Source organism: Aspergillus bombycis, assembly GCF_001792695.1.
Source record: "Aspergillus bombycis strain NRRL26010 chromosome Unknown contig00046, whole genome shotgun sequence".
NCBI lineage: Eukaryota > Fungi > Ascomycota > Eurotiomycetes > Eurotiales > Aspergillaceae > Aspergillus > Aspergillus bombycis.
Window position 1 is genome coordinate 133,348 of NW_019170048.1, and position 18,239 is coordinate 151,586.

The 18,239-nt window shown below is 45.5% G+C and overlaps 4 protein-coding genes across 4 annotated transcripts; all 4 read right to left on the reverse strand.

Moving 5' to 3' along the window:
- Nucleotides 1–1,867: 1,867 nt before the first annotated feature.
- On the reverse strand, nt 1,868–2,642 carry ABOM_006661 (NPP1 family protein; the record flags this gene model as incomplete). The annotated part of the gene is made up of 2 exons (XM_022533790.1): nt 1,868–2,353; nt 2,427–2,642. 2 exons carry the CDS (start codon nt 2,640–2,642, stop codon nt 1,868–1,870), a joined length of 702 nt encoding a protein of 233 aa, XP_022388854.1.
- Nucleotides 2,643–9,432: 6,790 nt separating this feature from the next.
- Nucleotides 9,433–11,087, reverse strand: ABOM_006662 (uncharacterized protein; the record flags this gene model as incomplete). Its single annotated transcript, XM_022533791.1, has 4 exons — nt 9,433–9,718; nt 9,767–10,206; nt 10,267–10,645; nt 10,714–11,087. The coding sequence occupies 4 exons, from the start codon at nt 11,085–11,087 to the stop codon at nt 9,433–9,435; spliced, it is 1,479 nt and encodes a 492-aa protein (XP_022388857.1).
- Nucleotides 11,088–12,754: 1,667 nt separating this feature from the next.
- ABOM_006663 (uncharacterized protein) lies at nt 12,755–13,117 on the reverse strand (the record flags this gene model as incomplete). The annotated part of the gene is made up of 3 exons (XM_022533792.1): nt 12,755–12,808; nt 12,859–12,999; nt 13,049–13,117. 3 exons carry the CDS (start codon nt 13,115–13,117, stop codon nt 12,755–12,757), a joined length of 264 nt encoding a protein of 87 aa, XP_022388856.1.
- A 2,921-nt stretch (nt 13,118–16,038) lies between these two features.
- On the reverse strand, nt 16,039–16,977 carry ABOM_006664 (uncharacterized protein; the record flags this gene model as incomplete). The annotated part of the gene is made up of 1 exon (XM_022533793.1): nt 16,039–16,977. The coding sequence occupies one exon, from the start codon at nt 16,975–16,977 to the stop codon at nt 16,039–16,041; it is 939 nt and encodes a 312-aa protein (XP_022388859.1).
- Nucleotides 16,978–18,239: the final 1,262 nt, after the last annotated feature.

An 18,239-nucleotide genomic window follows, 5' to 3' on the forward strand; every position in this document is an offset into this window, starting at 1 on the left:
GCCTTCGGAGTCGGATGGTATTTCAAACGACGTTGGACACAGGATTAGCAATTCATTTTATTGATACGCGTTGTCTTGACACCATGAGAGATTGTACTTCTTACTGCTGCGTACCTTTTGCTAAAATCGTCCGTTCTTTTAGATATATGCCGAGAAGAATACCCTATAACATCATAATAAAACTAACCATGAGATTTGGCTTATTAAAAATAGTCAACCCGTCAACTAGCTTAACATGACTCAGCGGATGCGCAGCCATCCAGAAGTCCGTTGGTGACCTCTGAGCAGCTACTGAATCTGTGGACGGTTGCCCGATGAAGATTCAAGCCCCTCAAAGTGGGGGGTTACAAGTGTGCAGGGTTATTGTTTCTTTTACGGAAGATGTGTTCGTCCTGCCTTTCATCCTTTTTCATCCGAGCCGTGTCCTTTCTTGGCTTGCTTTTCGCGCCTATGGCTTTACAGTAAAAACCGAAACAAGTAGGCTTCGCAGCCCATGCCATACACGTCTCCTTCGATTGGGCGACCGCAATCGAAATCTGTCGTTTAGTGGACTATTTCGCTTACAGTGAAGCGATTTGCTCTGGGAGATATCACCTACTAGTCCCAGGTTATTTCTGAGTCTGATCTGATGTTGTATCTATCAACCAAATCAGTAATTGTTGAGGCCGATACACGAGTAGGTAAAAATATTTAAAACAGTAGGATAGATGTAACAGCAATGGGCCGTTCTCAGCCAAACTTAAATATGAACGCATATGGCACCAAGCCGAAATTCTGTTCAGGGAGATATTGCTCGTTGCGCATGACGGATGGGTATAGCTCAGGCAGCCTAATATGTAAAAATAATCAACTAATCCTTGGTGACAATCATTCTTGGCATTGGTTGGATCTAATTTTATACAGTAGGTCGAAATCGGGTTGTTAAAAACCTAGGTTATATATAATAAGTTAGCTAGATAGTAGAAGACTGAGACATGCAAAGAATCGAGCTGTTCTTCGTTCCGTGAGAAGCCTCGATGGGCTCGCAAGACAGCCACAACGAGGAGAGAATTGAGGTACCATGCAGGAAGGCTCTATCTATGTCCCATGTGAAGCATTGCTATTTCTTCAAGTCCCACCTTGTTAAGTGCGTTCTGCATTCGTAGCCACAAATGAGCATGTGAGATAAGTACATTAGTTTGGATATATAGGGCCATCCATTACTCACTCATTTCCTGACTGCGCTTCGCATGTATGTCTGCCTCTCTGAGAAAATCCTCTAGGGACGGACTACACTGAATTACATATCCAAGTTATTTATCCCACATAATTAGCGTATATTGCCTAAGGATAACTGCCTTGAATTCACCAGACCTCTTTGGTGGTCTTGGCTCTGTATTCGAATACGCGCTGAGTCTAAACTGAAATGTTCTAATTGCCTTACAGGTGGTTCAAACTGAAAGCATTGCATGAAGCCGCCATTGGTCTACACCCTAAGGACAAGGATACGTAATCTCATAGAGGATAATCAATTAACTCCCTAAATGTACATGCCAATGGCTCACAACGACCATCATGCGATCCTGCAACCATAAAACAGTAAATTAACAGCTCGGAAAGATGTCCTGTATACCGGAGATAGCTAGCTTTCACCATTGCCATAACAGTTTGTATTTGTGGACAAACGAATATTTGTAACGTCCGGTAGATAAAGGAATTAAAGGAGCAATTGGACATGATGCCATAGGATTTGTATATGTAAGCTATTCTGGGTCTCTTAAACTTATACACATTGAAGCGCACCTCAAATTGCCAACACTGGGCCTCTATAAAAGGCGGCATGGAGAGATGATATAGAGTAGTTTGAACGTGAGAACATTAGACCTTCCTAAAGAGCTGCCTTGGCAAGATTGCCCTGAAATGTCGAGTCCTTAAAGGGGACAGTGGCGTCCTTAAAGTTGGCATCCTCGAGTCCCTTTCTCGCTGCGCCCGGAAGTGACTCCCACGCAATAAGTGGCAGGTCACGTCCAAGGGTATTCGTGAACTGTAGCTCATGGTTGGTAGGAAAGTTGGTAAAGTATTCCACCTTAGGCCTTGTACCTTCCTTTTGCGGACTCTTTGTCTTCTTATATTTTCCATGCCCTGATGCTGCGCCTCCCAGCATAGTTGGATTAGCAACAGCTGGATTATCGACCCAAACCACAACGTTTTCCCAATCATGACGGTGTGACCCTGTCGATACACCACTGTTTGGCATATCTTTCGGCATGTACCAGGCGTACATGATGCCATAACGGCCATTATGCCAGCCGCCACGCACGTATGTTTGCCCCTTGCTTTGGTCACGGCAACCACCCGTACTGCTACCAGTATCCTGTAGGCCGCCACTACAGAATAGAGGTTAAAAGTTGGGTCCGTATAGGGGGCATGGGTCTGACTTGCCTAACATCACCATTGCTCGCCACTGCTGGGTAGGATTGACAGCCGTGCGCAATGTGCAGATACGGTTCGAACTTCCTATAGGTGTTCCCTGTTGCGGTATTGGGAACACTTTCCGGGAATGGGGCAATGGAGTCGTGATTGACCACTCTTCGCCTTTCTACAACGCCACCCTGCACTAAAGTGCCAGCAGCAAGTACGGCCAGGATAGTCTTGGGAATCATGTTGATGAATTCAAAGAAGAATGATATAGGATCGTTGATGGTAAGAAGAGTTTTATTGCTTGTATTGCTTGAGTCTCCTAGGAGTAGGTATGTCCTGGTTTATATAGTTTTCTTGTATGAAATAGTCTTGCGCAGAGAGCTACCTGCCCAGAATTGCCGAGACCAATTCATGTCTATCCGGAGACAACGGTTTGTGTAGTATGATAGAAAGCATGGGCACTGAAGCTTTCCAATGAGGCATTGTTCATGACCGAATTTACCGGAGTTCTGGTACAAGTTCCACACTTCACTAGCATGGATCAGATCTCGGCAACTAGCACTTGTCTCAGAATGTTCTCTCAATCAAGCTAGGCCAATGTAACGTTCCTTTCAACGTAGGATATATCCAACCATGTATTACGAACTATACACGTGCGTGGCTACTCTCTGTAACATGCTGTAGCCCAGAGAGTCTGTCGAATCTTTGTCCTTAGAGTCGTGCATAACATTCTGGTCTCGCGCAGGCATATCCACACAAAGTACGACAGTGGCTATGCTGACCTTGGCGGTCTTTTCTGGGGGTGGTAAGTGGGACAATAGGTGGAGGCATAATGTCATTCCAGAACCAATGGATAGTTCGTGGATATCTCCAAAGGGATTCACTGAGATATAATGTCAGCGGAAGATGGCCCTTCCACTTTGCTTCCGAGCAGTCCGAGCTCTGTTGACTTGTTTGTACAATCCTTGTGGTATCTTTCATCTATATTCTGATGGTCTGATCCTTCGAGCCCGAGAGACCCCACTCACGAGGCTGTGCTGTTAAGCTCGATGATAAATAGCCATGGCTCATTTTTATCAATCTCAATCAGAACGATGGTACTGCTATAATGAGAGCTAGTAAACCGTAAAAGCACCCCAGCCTATTACCTGCTTTGGCTCACTTTCTTACATAGGATGCTACTAATTATTGGCAACAATATAATAAATATGGAAACGCTACTCGACCAGTGTATCAAGTACTGTGCCATACATACTTCAGAGCGTCCCTTTCTACATAAGAAATCAGATGGTGGCAGTAGAAGGCAGTCATTCGTGGCAAGTTCCATTGCGTGATGGGAGACTGTTTATTCTCGACTCAGCTCAGCTGCATACGCTTTCTAAAGAGAAGAAGCCTCTAGAGTATGAAAGGACCAGTGATGATGGACACTTGGTGTCACCTGTCAAAGAGGCTTGATTACTATCTTTGAATACTAGTCTCTTGTAACAGTTACCACTTCCGAGTATCGCAGAAGCTTGAGATTTAAGATGAAGAAGCATGGACAAAAGGCGCAAAGAAGAGGCCCGCGGTCCAAGTGAGATGTAGTATCTGGACATTAGATGGCACACCAACGGTCAGTAAGGGCCTATATCATATGCTGAATGGTCTTCGATACATCCTAAACTACTCAGGTGGAATGAATACACCATAAGGTGATAATATCCTTTCGTAAATAAACTGCAATTCGTAGATTTTGCATTGGCGGCTGTTGTAGACACTTCAAATCATGGTCTTGAACTAGATGCCTGAGGAATTCCAACGGAGTGAGCACCAACAGATCAGGAACTTCGTCACTATCCAGGGGGTGATTTCTCGGGGAGGCTTAACAAGGCATTCCAGTACGGAAGGGTTCAAGGAAGAACAGGAAATTGACCTTCAATGATCATCGAAGCATTTCTTATCTACCAGAGCAATAGGTATTAACTCCCAGAAAGGAGGGAAAATAGAAAGAAAATGTAACTTCAGTTCAACCTTGTCGGCCAAGTTAGAATATCAGCCAAGGAAGGCATTTGGCTGGAATTGTATTCAGAGAGTCCTTGCACGTATATGAAATCATGGTACATCTGAAACTAACTAGATAACTGATGACTAGAGTTCATCAGAACCGATATTCCTAGGAGCCCACCCTACAGTATGATCGTATAATGGGTCAGTATATTATAAATCGTTCAGGGTGGCACCGGAGGAAAAGACAATTACCTTTTGCAAACATTGCTGGGGCATCCATTTGCTTTAACACACTTGGCACAATCCATAGTAGCAGCACAGTTCACACAAGAGCCACACACAGGGACTCCGCCTGTTTGACATTTATTGCTATTCAGGCATTGCTGACAAGGTGCAAGAGGGAGATTGGCGCAAAGAGCACAGTTAGAGAGTATTCTTTGAGGCATTGGGTTGGCTGATGCCTGTAAGAGCACTCCTGAGAGTATTGCGAGGTAGGTAAGCTTCATAGTGCCTGAATAGGTATACAGATACTGTTCTTTGGTGAGCAGTTAGTGCATGAGGACTTTCATTGAGAAACGAGACTCACCTTGAGTGTATATCACAGTGCCGTGAGGATAGCTAGCTGATAAATGGCCGATCTCGGATAGAAAGGCTTTGCGGGTACAAGAATATACTTGCGAGTGCCACAGCGTGCTGAGCCGGGTAATACTTATATACTTATTAGAAAAGCTTCATCGATCTTCAAATAATAAAATGGTGGTAGTGTTCTGTAACGCATAAATCGCGCGATGGAGCGACTACTTTACTGCCCCATTAGAGGCTACGGAGGATCCTGACTTGGCACGGAATGCGCAATGTACGAAACGAGAATGCACAGTGCGTATGTAGTAACAACAGTAGTTAAAAGGTCAGTGGAATGCTAAATCCCTCTTGTGTGGCGAGGCCTATTTGCTGCTAGGTTGTGGCAAAAAGTATAGCCTACAGTTTTCTAGATATCGCTAAGAGAAAGGGGAAATCTTGGTGAGACCCCTTACTGTTCTAGACTCCATCCCAGCTTGCAGAATGCGTGGAGTTGATTCTGTCGTCAGTACTTCCCTGATACCTGTCCACTAGATGAGATTGCGTTGTTTAAGGATCGGCTACTCGCAGCGAACTGTTAGGGATCTCTGGGAAACTCAACTGTCTGAACCATGGTTAAGGGCGGGGATTAGTTTACGGAGGCTATGAATCGTTACAAAGCGTTATGCTATACCCTATATAGGCAATGGTAGTACCTTGGTTCGGCAATGGGGGCGGGCAATAGTGCTGTGGAGGGTTCTAAACCTAAATCTTTGGGCGGATTTTGGTTCTACTTTTGATGTGGGCTTTGGAAGTTAGGTTTCCGGGCGAAGCTCACGTAGTGGAGAAGGTACAAGAGGCTGATCATAGCATGACACGGCGCCTACACGGGACATATGCTAAAATAAGACTAAACCTGTAGCTACATGTCTATCCTACTAGGCTGTACCCTATCGCGTCAATACTTGCATGCATTGACCCTCATGAGGGGTTTTGAGTGAGAGTGTTTTACGACATGTCCAGTGTCAAGTCTATCATCGTTTCTAGGAGAGTCCACACACGCCTGCCAAGAATTCCCAATGCTGAACTTTGTTTGCTTCTGCATGTTATCGTCTTAGGCAGACAAGGTTGATCTCGCAGGAACGCATTCTTTTAGCACGTTTTGGCTTACTTCCTAGTAACCTCGATCGGACCAGATGTTCTACACCTACAATTCCCAATAATTAGAATATGTGAACCAAACGACAAGTATTGACCCACCATCTTTGCTTGTTGCAGTGGAGCGTTTAGTCTAGATTTGGGAACTAGCAGTTTGTGTATCCGGGATAGAGAGACCAATACTTGTCAAGAACAGACATTCCTTGCCACTCCCCGCGTAGCTAACACGCCCTCTACATCTCCAATCTTTCGCGTTGGAACTGTCGCTAGTATGACAGACAATTCAGAATACATTTAACCTTACCTGGTAGTAGGTTGAGAATATAACGCTGGTCGCTTACCAAATGACCATCTGAAGCACTTGGCCAGCAATACATATGTTGTGTACCCTATCATTCCATCTCGTTCCAGTTCTGATCATCTAGGTTATGTTCGCCTTCGGCATGATGCTCTGAGAGAACGGGTAATATAACTCCTTCCGCCGCATTGCCAAAGTCTGGACCTGTAAGCAAGACTATCATCTAGAAGGCAAGTTTGAAGAACAAGGCACGGAGAATTTAGGTCGAGACCGTCATGGCTCCAGACAAAACACTCCACGTGAATTCTTGGTATAATCGTAGTTTCTCTCCAGATCAACAAGTGGAAACCAAAAAATGAGCAAACAATGCTAGTGCAGAATAATTGGCCATGTTTCAACGGTACCTTGGTACACCTTAGCCTCTCCCCATGTTTCACATCATATAGTATTGTAGCGAAGAGTACATGGTTGAGTCTTCCGTAATCGATCTTCTTGCTTGGTAATCCATCGCAATTGCTCAGAGGCTCACCATTCATAATAGCTATATAAATGACCCTGATACCCGCACAATCATAGTCATTTACTAAAAACAATCCATTGCTCTTATTATTCATTGATAGAACCCGGATACTTTACGCACTACTCGTATACTTTCCTCAAGATGAAGATTGCCGTCCTTACTTCTATTCTTTTTGCAACCGCTTCGCTGGCCTTAAGCATCGAAATGAGAGACAAGGAGGGAAATGCTCTTGACACTAGAGCTGGTGTACGTTCTTTTGTTTATCTCTACTTTTCAACTACACACAGCTGGCTAACTGGCTTGGTGCGTGGTGTAGGCTTGTTTCGATGGTTGCACCCTGCATGGTTGCGGCCAGTGCAGCGGTCCTGGTAACATATGCTTTACCGACTGCAAGCTCACGTGCAGCAGCAACTGTTGAGCAATCAGCGTGCGTATATACAGGAAGAAGCACCCCTGGAAGCGACTGAAAAGACACTAATGATCAGCCAGAAATAACAGTTCGGCATTGCATGAACGCTTTGCTACCGTGAAACATGATACTGTATCCAAAGATAAAGTTACATTCGCTCCATAGTCTGTATAACGTTATTGTTGCGACAATGGCGTGGTCTTTCGCTACCCAGAATAACAAACTTATACGCTCTTTTGTGCTTACTTCATCCATATAATATGCCTCGGTAGACAGAGTGTAGCCTTAGAGTTTTGATATTCTGGAATATGCCTTTCAAGTGTATCTATTATATGCTTCAGTAGTAGGAACCGCACACTACTGAAATTTAATGCATCCAATGACAACTAAATGGCCATGCCTATTGAGTATGCAGTGATGAGGACCATCATCCTCCTTGTATCCCCCCTTTGTCCTTTCGTCTAGGCTCACGAGGACTATCTTGTAGAAAAAAGGGTCTGCAGTTAATATCCAGCCGAGAATTTAATATTTTAAGGCGGCTATGGTATGGCCGTTACCAACCACTCAAAGGGTACCCCAACCAGACAGAGCAACAACACAACGAGCTCGTTCCGATGACAAGAGGAATCGTAGCGGTGACCTAGTGGAAACGGATGTGTAAGGACGCTCGTTCGAGTCCTTAGTTTACTCCTTTGTAATTAATCTTCTATCGTTACTTGTTCACCGTAGCTATTGAGAATACATACTTAACAGACTTGGCCCTCATACCTTCAACCGACATTTCATGGATCGGCCTTGCGTGTTTCAGACCTTAAGGTCAGTCCCGTGGTTGTGGTACGTGGGATCTAGCCAAGATAGCGGACTAGCCGGAGAGTCCTTGGGCGAGGCGCCGGCTGTAATAGCCGAATCTAATTGGAGAACAGCCCTTTAAGCCTCCATACACGTCAGCAAACACTGTTGAGAATGGCCGTCAATAGTATTGATCACTATTACCAAACTGAGCTAGGTTGGTATCGCGATCCTTGCTGTTCGCGAGATATGTTTCCGAAAGCATACCAGTGGGTAAGGATCGGAGACTGGAACTAATGACGCATAAACCGGTAATGCTCTAAAAGATACATGTGCACGTAGTATGTAGAGAGGGCCAAGAAACCTGCGAAATAGAAAGTGAGACACAAGGCAACTAGTTAGGGTGCCTTGTTGACGAAGCAGTCGCCACTGCAGCATCGCCCGATTTCCTATCATCCACTCCTGATGAATGCTCCGTTGCTGGCCGCAATACAAGTTTGAGCCACAGTTCTAACCACCCATACCCTGTTGATAGAATGAAACATAACGCAGGGACAATGACCAAACCCCACTGGGATCTATGTGGACAACCTCGCCAGTTAATAATAGGCTTTTCACCAGCTAAGGTTCACCTGAACTCTCATCTATTGAACCCTAACCTTACTGGGTGGTGCTGAAAACGGACTGTGTCAGATCGAATCCTTGGACTGCAACCGACGTATTTCCGCCACCGGCCGACGAGCTAGAAATAATGGAAGAGTAAGAAATGTCTCATTACTGAAGAACTTCGACCAATTCCTGATCATATGACCCGCCCACGGATTGCGTTCTAGGAACAGCGTTGTGGCTGAAGATCAAGCAACAGGAGCCAAGGTTCGAAGGATACTTTCCGCTAGCCGGGTAAATGCGGCTAATCCTTCCTATATTGAGTCAATGGTCTGCTTTTGGGTTTAAGGATTCACTCCATGGAACCTGGATAAGGTTGAGTTTATATTTGCTTGGCCACTAGGGCCTCCGGTTATTGGCTCTTTCTGAGTTCCTCGTAAACGGAATTGATTGGTGCAAATAAAATAATGCCTTACGGATTTAGAGAAAGCCCCGTCTTTGTTTACTGGCATTAGCGCCGAAGAAACGCTCCATGATCATTCTACCCTGCTGAGCAGCATGCAGAGCCAGAAGATTTATGCGGGCAATACTAAGGGTAACTCATGTGTTTTAGTCTACATGAGGATGATTGTTTGAGTTCGGGCGCAAGGTGGGTACAATGGCTCATCTAATGAGCAGCTAGATTCGATTTAAAATGCTCGACTGAGTCTACAATTCGTCATGGGAGCCAAGGCTGGTCTGGTTATTGCCAGCGGTGATCCTGGCTGCAACCCCATGCTTCCCATTCTTTCTGACAAAGTTTGCAAGATCCTCCACCGAACGAGGGCCTTCATAGTTGATGGGGGATTCTTTGGCTCCAGCAGGGTATAGCTTGATGGTGGGGAAGCCCTCGATGACTTCAGGAATATCATTGGCCGTCGCATCAATCTTGCCGATCGTTACATGTGAACTGTCGGCAAAATAGCTTGCAAGTTCCTCATAATGGGGAGCAAGACTGTGGATACAGCATTAGCTTTGCCACAGAACAATAGAACGCACTTACGCCTTGCAGTATTTACACCAGGGGGCGTAGAACATGAGGAGAACATCCTTTTCATTGTCGATGACAAGTTCCTCGTAGGAATGTGCCACGACAGCCGTGACAGGGCCTTCCTGAGTTTCAGGCACTGGCTGGGATGTGATACTTGGTAGAACCTTACCATCAAGGACATCCTGAATAAACTGATCAATCTGAGGAAGGGCCAGTGGGCTGGACTGGCTGTAAGGGTACTTAGTGTTCGTTTCAGGGTAATGAATAGCGAATGCTGGTAAGATAGAGGCATTGAGGTTGAGAAGCTCTGCTTGCGCACCGAACTCCTTTGAATCAATCGTAGCAATGTTAATAGCACCTTTATACCTCTCGGCCAGAGGCTTAAACTCAACAGTATGCTTGTCACGCTCTTCCTTTGTTTCCGCGAAGATATATGCCAGAGGAATACCAGCCTGCATGATATAACTACATTAGCACAGTGGGCTGGAATGTGATTTTGGATTTGGCCTTACCGTGCTATACGCAAAGTAAGTCTCTGGGTTGATTTCACCGACGAGAGGAGTACTGGCAGTCTTTATCCAGTTAAGGACTGTATTCTCCTCGATCTTTCCTTCATAAATATCTTTCTTGTTATCGAAGGGTTTGTACAGGGCAATGGAAGGCGGTTTAACACCTTCTCTAGTGAGGAGACTTCGATCGCTGGCCGTGACAAAACGGTAGTTACCTCTAAGTGTCTCAGCAATAGAAGTGAAAATCTTGTTGGAAGACTTGTCATCAGGTTTGAAGTATCCGATAACAACAATATCATCCATATTCTTAATCTCGTCATGGTTCTCGGGCGTAATAGGAGATACCGCAGGCAGAGACTCTTTGACCATGTGGGAAATAATACTATCGAGCCATGGTCAATATCTCACATAAACTGACGTAAGCATAGCTGTGCAAAGATGGAAACTTACTCGTCGGCCTTGCGAGCTCCCGTGTAAGGCTTAACACTACCAAGCCCACGAAAGATCTTAAGGGTAGGGAATCCCTCAACCTGCTGGTCCTTGCAGAGAGCCTCCTCTGCGGTGCAGTCAACCTTGACTAAGGACACATTCTTGGCCTTCAATTCTGTTGCGGCCTTCTCATATTCCGGGGCAAGCGCCTTGCAGTGACCACACCAGGGTGCGTAAAACTCGGCTAGTACTAGATCATGCTGAGTGATAAAACTGTTGAATGTATCCTTTGTTAGAGAAAGCACACTGGACGGGGTTTGAGCTTGTGCTTCGGTAGTGGACGCAATAGCCGTAGCTCCCCATAATATCCAAAGGGATGGTGCAAAGAAGTGCATGATGTTGAAACCGCTAAGTTGGGAAGAGAAGAAGTTGATCTCGTTTTCAACTTTTATTCAAGGAGGGAGGAATGAGAGAAAGAGAGAAAGAAATCAGACAGCTAATAGGAGTAAATGCGAACTCAATGCTTTCGATACTCCAGCTCAATAAACATGCAGCAAGATATGCCAAATATTCAAGAACATTGCACCCTTTTAAGTCTTCTTTGCAGCACGTACTATGCCCTTCTCCACCCTGCCACAGATGAACATGGGAGCAGACAACCGGTCAAACTTTCTAACGCAGTGGCCTTTCTCTCTCTCTCTCTCTTTGCCCTCCCTTCGTTGCCAGGTATGGCGTTGTGGAGAAGTAGATAAGTCATGCGGAGATAGTATACCTACATGGGAAGAAATAACTCGAAAATAGGAAAAGATCAGTGTGGATCGGTGGGCCTTCTCCAATATAGTTCCTGGTAGCCAATCCGGCATACCGCTGGTGGGACTGCAAGGAAATGACTAAAGCAGGATTGACCAGTCCAAGTCTGGTCCAATGTTCAGCCATCGTGAACCTTTAAATCCTATCTCATTTTTGAACTCTGCCAATAAACACTGCGGATGAACCCTAAAGCAAGGAGGTAACAAGGCAGTCGTCAGACCTCCGTTGGTGGCCGGCACAGCATAACACTTTTAGCTTCACCGAATTGTTATCATATAGGTTAACCTTGCAGTACCGCAATCTATGGATTCGGTCTAGATCATATGTACGATTAAGACGCCCCGTGCCTAGCCGATAGTTCTCTAATCTACACTCAGTAGGCCACGTAGGCTACGAGATAGGAAGAATCGGACCCGAATCTACCGTCACGTTGACCCCTTTACTTTTAGGTCTAGATGACTATGTAACACCGCATATCATTCCTTCGGTAATATGTGGGGTTGAGTGAGTTAGTTTGCCACCGCCACCGTCAGCATCGCCGGATTCCGGATTAAGGGTTATGATATTTAGTGTTAGACCCCTACTTAGCGGTAACGGTCCCAATTAGACTATGGCGGGAGTGGAGATCCTTTGAGAGAAAGCCAGAATTTCGGGGGGTCTCGTTTTTTTTGGTCCCAAATCCCCGTATCGACCCACTAAGTGGCATCCGGTCCTAAAAGGGAATCAAAACCCTAAATTTAGGTTCGGAGAACGTTTCCACGCTACCGGATTGCTGCTCGCCAACCTTGAATCAAGCCGCACCGAAGTCCCTGCACCCCACATTGCTTATTATGGGCCGCTGACCAGTACCAGTGCTTCGTGTGGGGAGGGAAGGACGGACGTGACACAGATCTCGATTTTCCCTGACCCACACCCTACACCACCTTGCAAGATTCCACAAGGGAGACGTGATTTTACTAGGGCATCCAGTGACCATTAACCATGCAGAGCCTGTGCGGATCTTGTAGGTTTAGAGTTATCGTGAATTACAACCACGTATTTTCCATGTTATGAGAACAAGATAAATTTAGACGAGAAGGCACAGTAGCGACAGATTGGCATACATTTCGAAACATACAAGGCAGAACTAATAACGTAACATGCAATCTTGGATGTTGAATCCAATTGAATCAGGGGCCGGACCCCTCATATCCCGAGAATATCCAAAGGGTGTCTGGGTGAAGTGTATATTTCCATGCCTGTACAGCATGGCCTATTTGGGGCAGGCCCTGCCTTTTCCAGTGCTGATGCTACAGCAATCGGCACCCTAGAGCAATATTAGTAAGAGCGTGTAACTCAGACTATGACGGGACATACACAGGAGACATTGAACTTCTTGCACATCTGGTCTAAGTACTTCTGACTTATACACACATCGTTATCTTGGATGGGTCCAGAGTGCTGGTTCAGACAACCGTTGACATCTTTCCAGCAGCAATCCTGGTCACGTCCGTTGCACTATATGGTTGTTATTAGACGTAAAAAACAACAGTTATGTCACACTCACAGCAAATGCAACGTTTGAGAAGGCAAGAGCCAAAACAAAGCTAGTCTGAAGGATCGAGGGGAGCTGCATTTTGGAAGATGGGAAAATCGGTGGAAGGTAGATTTTATGAAAATGAGTTATCTGTCAGAAGTATGATCTGAAAGATTGAGACAAGGTAGTGGTATTTGCCTTCTTATATACTATACAAACCCGAAATCAGTTCGCATGTGATCGGAATATCGAGGCATATCAGACCCAATAGTAACCTAGAAGGAAAGACATGAAGGAAGTAAGATCCAGCCGGACTATGCTGTGGATCACCATGAACTTGGAAACTAAACCTTCGAAGTCTACATGAAGATCATCGGATCCTGCTGGTTCGTTGCTCAATAGTTGGGCTAGACCTGAGGTTGACAAAAGTTCGGAAACCTGCGGGTTATGTCGAGGTCCACCTGAGACTAACCCATCCACCGTGGCTACTCTCAGAAGGAACCAGGTGTTTGTAGAATAATTTCCTTCCTCGTCACAGGCGATTGAGACAGGGTGACCTCGAACAACAAATTGGTACAATTGAGAACGTTTTGCCTCGACAGTTCTCTTGTAATAGCCCTTGGCCAATGATTTCAATTTGACGTGGCTAGAGTTGGTTGTAAATTAGAAGGCCACTTTATTCTTTTCAATGGCTTACCGTATCAATTGTCTCTACACATTAGACATACGTGTACTCGTCAGAAAACCACTCCACCGTTTGCATAAAAGATCTAGAGTGAGGCGTTAGAGTTATCTCTTACCTAGACACAAGCAAGATCCACTTTTATCGGATCCGATCACCGCAAACTGTGTAGATCCCTGAATGGGTTACAACCCATGGCACGGTGTAATTGAGGTTATCCATGTCTTTGGAAAAAAAATGGGGAAACTTCGGTGAGACCAGCCTTTCGACACAGCGATCTAGAAAATACCAATTTTCAGGCCATGTATAGATGGTTAGACCGTTAATCCCTAATGACAGCTTTGGCAGAGTTTCCGGTGGAGGAGAGAATTTGCCAAGAGAGTAACATTTTTGAGACTACGACGATCTTCAACTAAAGCAGTGGGCACAAATAATGGCGCATGCAACCCTACATGTACTGTGGGGACTGAAGGATGTAGTTTTACGCTATGTCTTGTACCCGAGGAGTTGGAAGAGTTGGCCAGACCTCTGCTAGTTTATCGCGCATCAACAGCCCACCAACTATCACGTCTAGATGTGAAACTGTCATCGGATGTGGGAAGTGGTGGACGAAGGCACGCCGGATGAAGTGACGCGTCGACACTTAATCTTCATGCCCATGAGTAGCCGGCCTGGTCTGCTAGAGTTCGTCGCCTCAAGTAAACTACTTAAATACGGGATCCCCCTCCTCTCTTGCTGTGTGTAGAATCAGGATATCACTACTAAGACAGTTTTCATTTTCCTCATTCTTTGATCTACATCATCCTTTTATTTACAGTCAAGATGCAGCTTCCTTCCATCCTTCAAACGAGTGTTCTTATGGCCTTTGCCTTCTCTGGCATTACACTTGCTGTAGGTCTCCTGGAGTCGAGCCAATCCGAATCACAATAACATCTATCTAGTGCAATGGCCGCGCTCAAGACTGCTGCTACAGAGATGCGAAAGCTTGTATCGATCAGCACTCGGGCAGTAATGAGGTCTGCGGAACTCAGAAATACGCCGATATGCTGTGTGACAACTTCGGCATTACCAAAGCCACCTGCGTAAGGATCCGTCACCTACGCTCTAGAACATTACTAACCTTACCAGGGTGCGGACTGCTGCAGCATCAGCACTGGAAAAGGCAGGGCCTGCCCCAAATAGACCAAGCCGTATGACGGCACGGGCGAATGTCGGATACAGCTGGCACATTCGGTGTTGAAGAGAGCAGAATAAAGTGTTGTATTCAACATACAGCATTGTAGTGTGCATTTCTTACCTCAATTTACAATTATTTCATGTGCATTTTCATTAAATTTTCGTACACGAGTGTACCAACAGGTTAGAAGGTGTGTATTCGTAGAGACATCTGAACCGTCAGCTTCGCAATCCATCCTGACATGCGATGGCCAAGACAAACCTAGCCTACCAATCAACCTTCATCTTCATAGCGATATTGATTTAACCTTGAATTATCGCAGGCTTCAATCCCCTGATAGAAACATTGTGGTTGGTTGCTGCGTGTGTATCTCGTGCATAATGGCCACCGTACGAGTAGCCATCCTGATGCCAAAATGTTACACCGTCTAGCAGACTGTTTCACACTGAGGCTCGATGTGTTCGGTAAGTGAGGTACATATGTAGGTGGATCGGGGAACTTTGCCGTTCATTTTATATTCACCTGTACAGGTCTTGCCTTGTTCAATTGTACATTGCATAGTTGGTGGGGACATGCGATGAGCACTATTAGGAATAAGTGCAAGCTTCCAACCTGAAGGAATGCCTATCTGTGATGCACCAGCTAGAAACTAAATAAGACAGTTATTCCAGAAGCCAGGAAGAGGAACACCTGGCACTCGTGAAGCGTTGATGCGCGGTAGACATAAAAGTTTCGTATGTTATATGATATCAAGATCACTTTCTCTTTACACCACTGTTAGCTTTAGTTATGGATGTACTTTCTTCATGTCAAAAGAGGCTGTATGGGTTGGGAATTCGACTAAATAATTGAATTCGATACTGATGCAAATACGAGATAGTTTGATTGCCACTAAGGTTGCATCACTAGAGCTTTACCTGTGGCAGGTAAATGAGAAAGTTACTGCGTCTTACGTTTCATTGAAGATGCCCTACCCCAGTTCCTATGGCGGTATGATATATTCCCACGCGTTGTACCTTCATCTTCCGCATCTCCCTCTCTTTGTCCATGCCACAGCAACACATAGATTCCACAAAGGGGACGATAGATCAGTCTTCGCATTCAAGTTCCACCGAAAGTTAAATTCGATAATCTCCTCCATCAGACTATATGAGCGCCTTATCATTGATGTTGCGCACCAGTCAAGTCAAGAACGCTCTCAGGATTGGATAAATCCCTTATTCCTGAGGACTTTGCATGGCTGACATTTTGGTAGATAGAGATACGGCCAAAATGATCAGGACCATGGTATGCTCTTTCATCACCGAACGAGGGATGTGGTGGGCAGACAGTGAGTTGTAGTCTCCCCAGGACAGCAAATTCCAGCTTTAGCTTGATGCTGTAAACCACGCCCTTCAGAATCACCTGTAGGAAGTAGAACCCGAGAAACTCCAACAAAAGCAGCGCAATATCCATGACAATGATTAATAGATTGACAGCAACGAGCTCGTACAAGATCCGAGTGCGATGGTCTTGCACCGGCCTCAGTCGGATGAGGTTGATTGTTTCCACAATGAATATTGTGGATAGTAACCCCTCCTGGGAACAGAAATAAATCAATTGCAGGCGCTCCATAACGGCGTAGGCCTCGTTCCACGGATGCTTTATGTAGACGGAGCCGTAGTACAAGACTGTGATTGGAATCATACAGACAATAGTCCCAATGACAATTAGGAGACGAAGAAAAGTCAACAGTCTGCCGTTTCGTACGACTAAATGTAGCCGTGAATAGAGCACTATTGACTGACCCGGGACCATACAAGAGAACCCCAGCCACAGAGCAGTGAGCATTAACCATTGTGGGCCAATACTGTAAATGTCCAACAATGTTCCAATGCTGTATGGCAACACACCAAGCGTATTGGATAGTAAAAGGGCCCAGAAGTATATGCTCTTGTAATGTTTAAAACTCGATAGGATGATCACAACAAGCTCGATGGAGTTGTATAGGGATAATGATATTAAGACCACAGTGGTGATCCTGGTCGATTCTCCCTTACTGTAGAAGCCCTCCGCTAAACGTGCTGTGGGATGCTTTGCAAGTTCGGACCCTTCCTCCATGTTGTTCAGGGAGGTGGTAAGTAGTTGGAGGCATGGAGGACCACGGCTGCTTCCTGTGACGAGAGGTGGGGCCTGTCCAAAGTATGCGGTCGAGGGCAATGCGGGTGGAGTAGCAATATATATCGGATCGGTCTATCGCCAAACTCTATCATTTAGGCAAATCGTGTGCGGCACAGACTTTCTGCGGATAACGTTTCCAAAACCCGTCGACCCGTGTCGCCTCTCCACCAAAGGGGGCTTATAGCTAATTTCCGTTTTTCGCTCAAATCCCTCACCAGAGAGCGCAACAGTTTCCCGCTCTGAAGTCCGCCACATGCCCCACACCCTATATTTCAACCGTTTTTTTTTTTTTCAAAAATAATAGATCCCACTCAAACTAAATATACCTCGGTCTAAGTACACGGACGTCATGCAACATTGTCTCTTACTATCAGATAGTGTTAAATCTTCAACAACACCAGACCTTTAGGCTCTGGTCTTCTAGGAATGGAGTATGACAGTCAGACTAGTTGCTATAAGTCCCGTCAGTCCATCAAGAGTACATGCTATGTGAGAGTAGACTCTCCAGGATTTGTGGGCAGATCCCCAGCTGAAGTCCGTCAACTGGCTCAACTCAGCCATTAGTTGGCATTCACTGTCCAGAGGGATTATAGGGTGCAAAGTAGTAAGGCATTTCGAGGTAGCATGTGCCAACAATTCTAGGACCTATCAGTGTACTAACTATTCATTGCTTGGCTCCCTCCCCAAGGTAGAGGTGCTATGCTGTGAAATGCTTTGACCCTGCAACCTAGGTAAGAGACCGGGGTTACAATCAGCTCCTGTGGCTGCCGTATAATATGTAGCTACTGGTGATTTCGAAATTTACGGCCATAAAAATAATCAAATACGGTACTTGATAAAGAGTCTTGCTAAGCATCTTAGACTTCGTATATCCTATGCCTTTGCATTTGCACTACGGTGAAGGAAAACCTAAGTCCAGGGCAAAACCTCCACCAAGGCATGTCCAAATTCGCCTGTCTATGCGCAGGTAATAACCTTCCCGTTAGCCTTGCAGCCAGGACCAAGGATGTATGCCCACTGAAATATGTCAGCGTCTATAAGTTACAGGGCTATGCGCAACCACCATGGCAAACACAAGTCGGGGTATGAGTGAATGTAAATCTGAAAACTTACGTTTTGGAATCCCCCATCGCCCTTCAAGGCAAAGGTACCCTTGTTAAAGTATAGACATTCATACCTGGTAAGACACAAATTAGCATTAG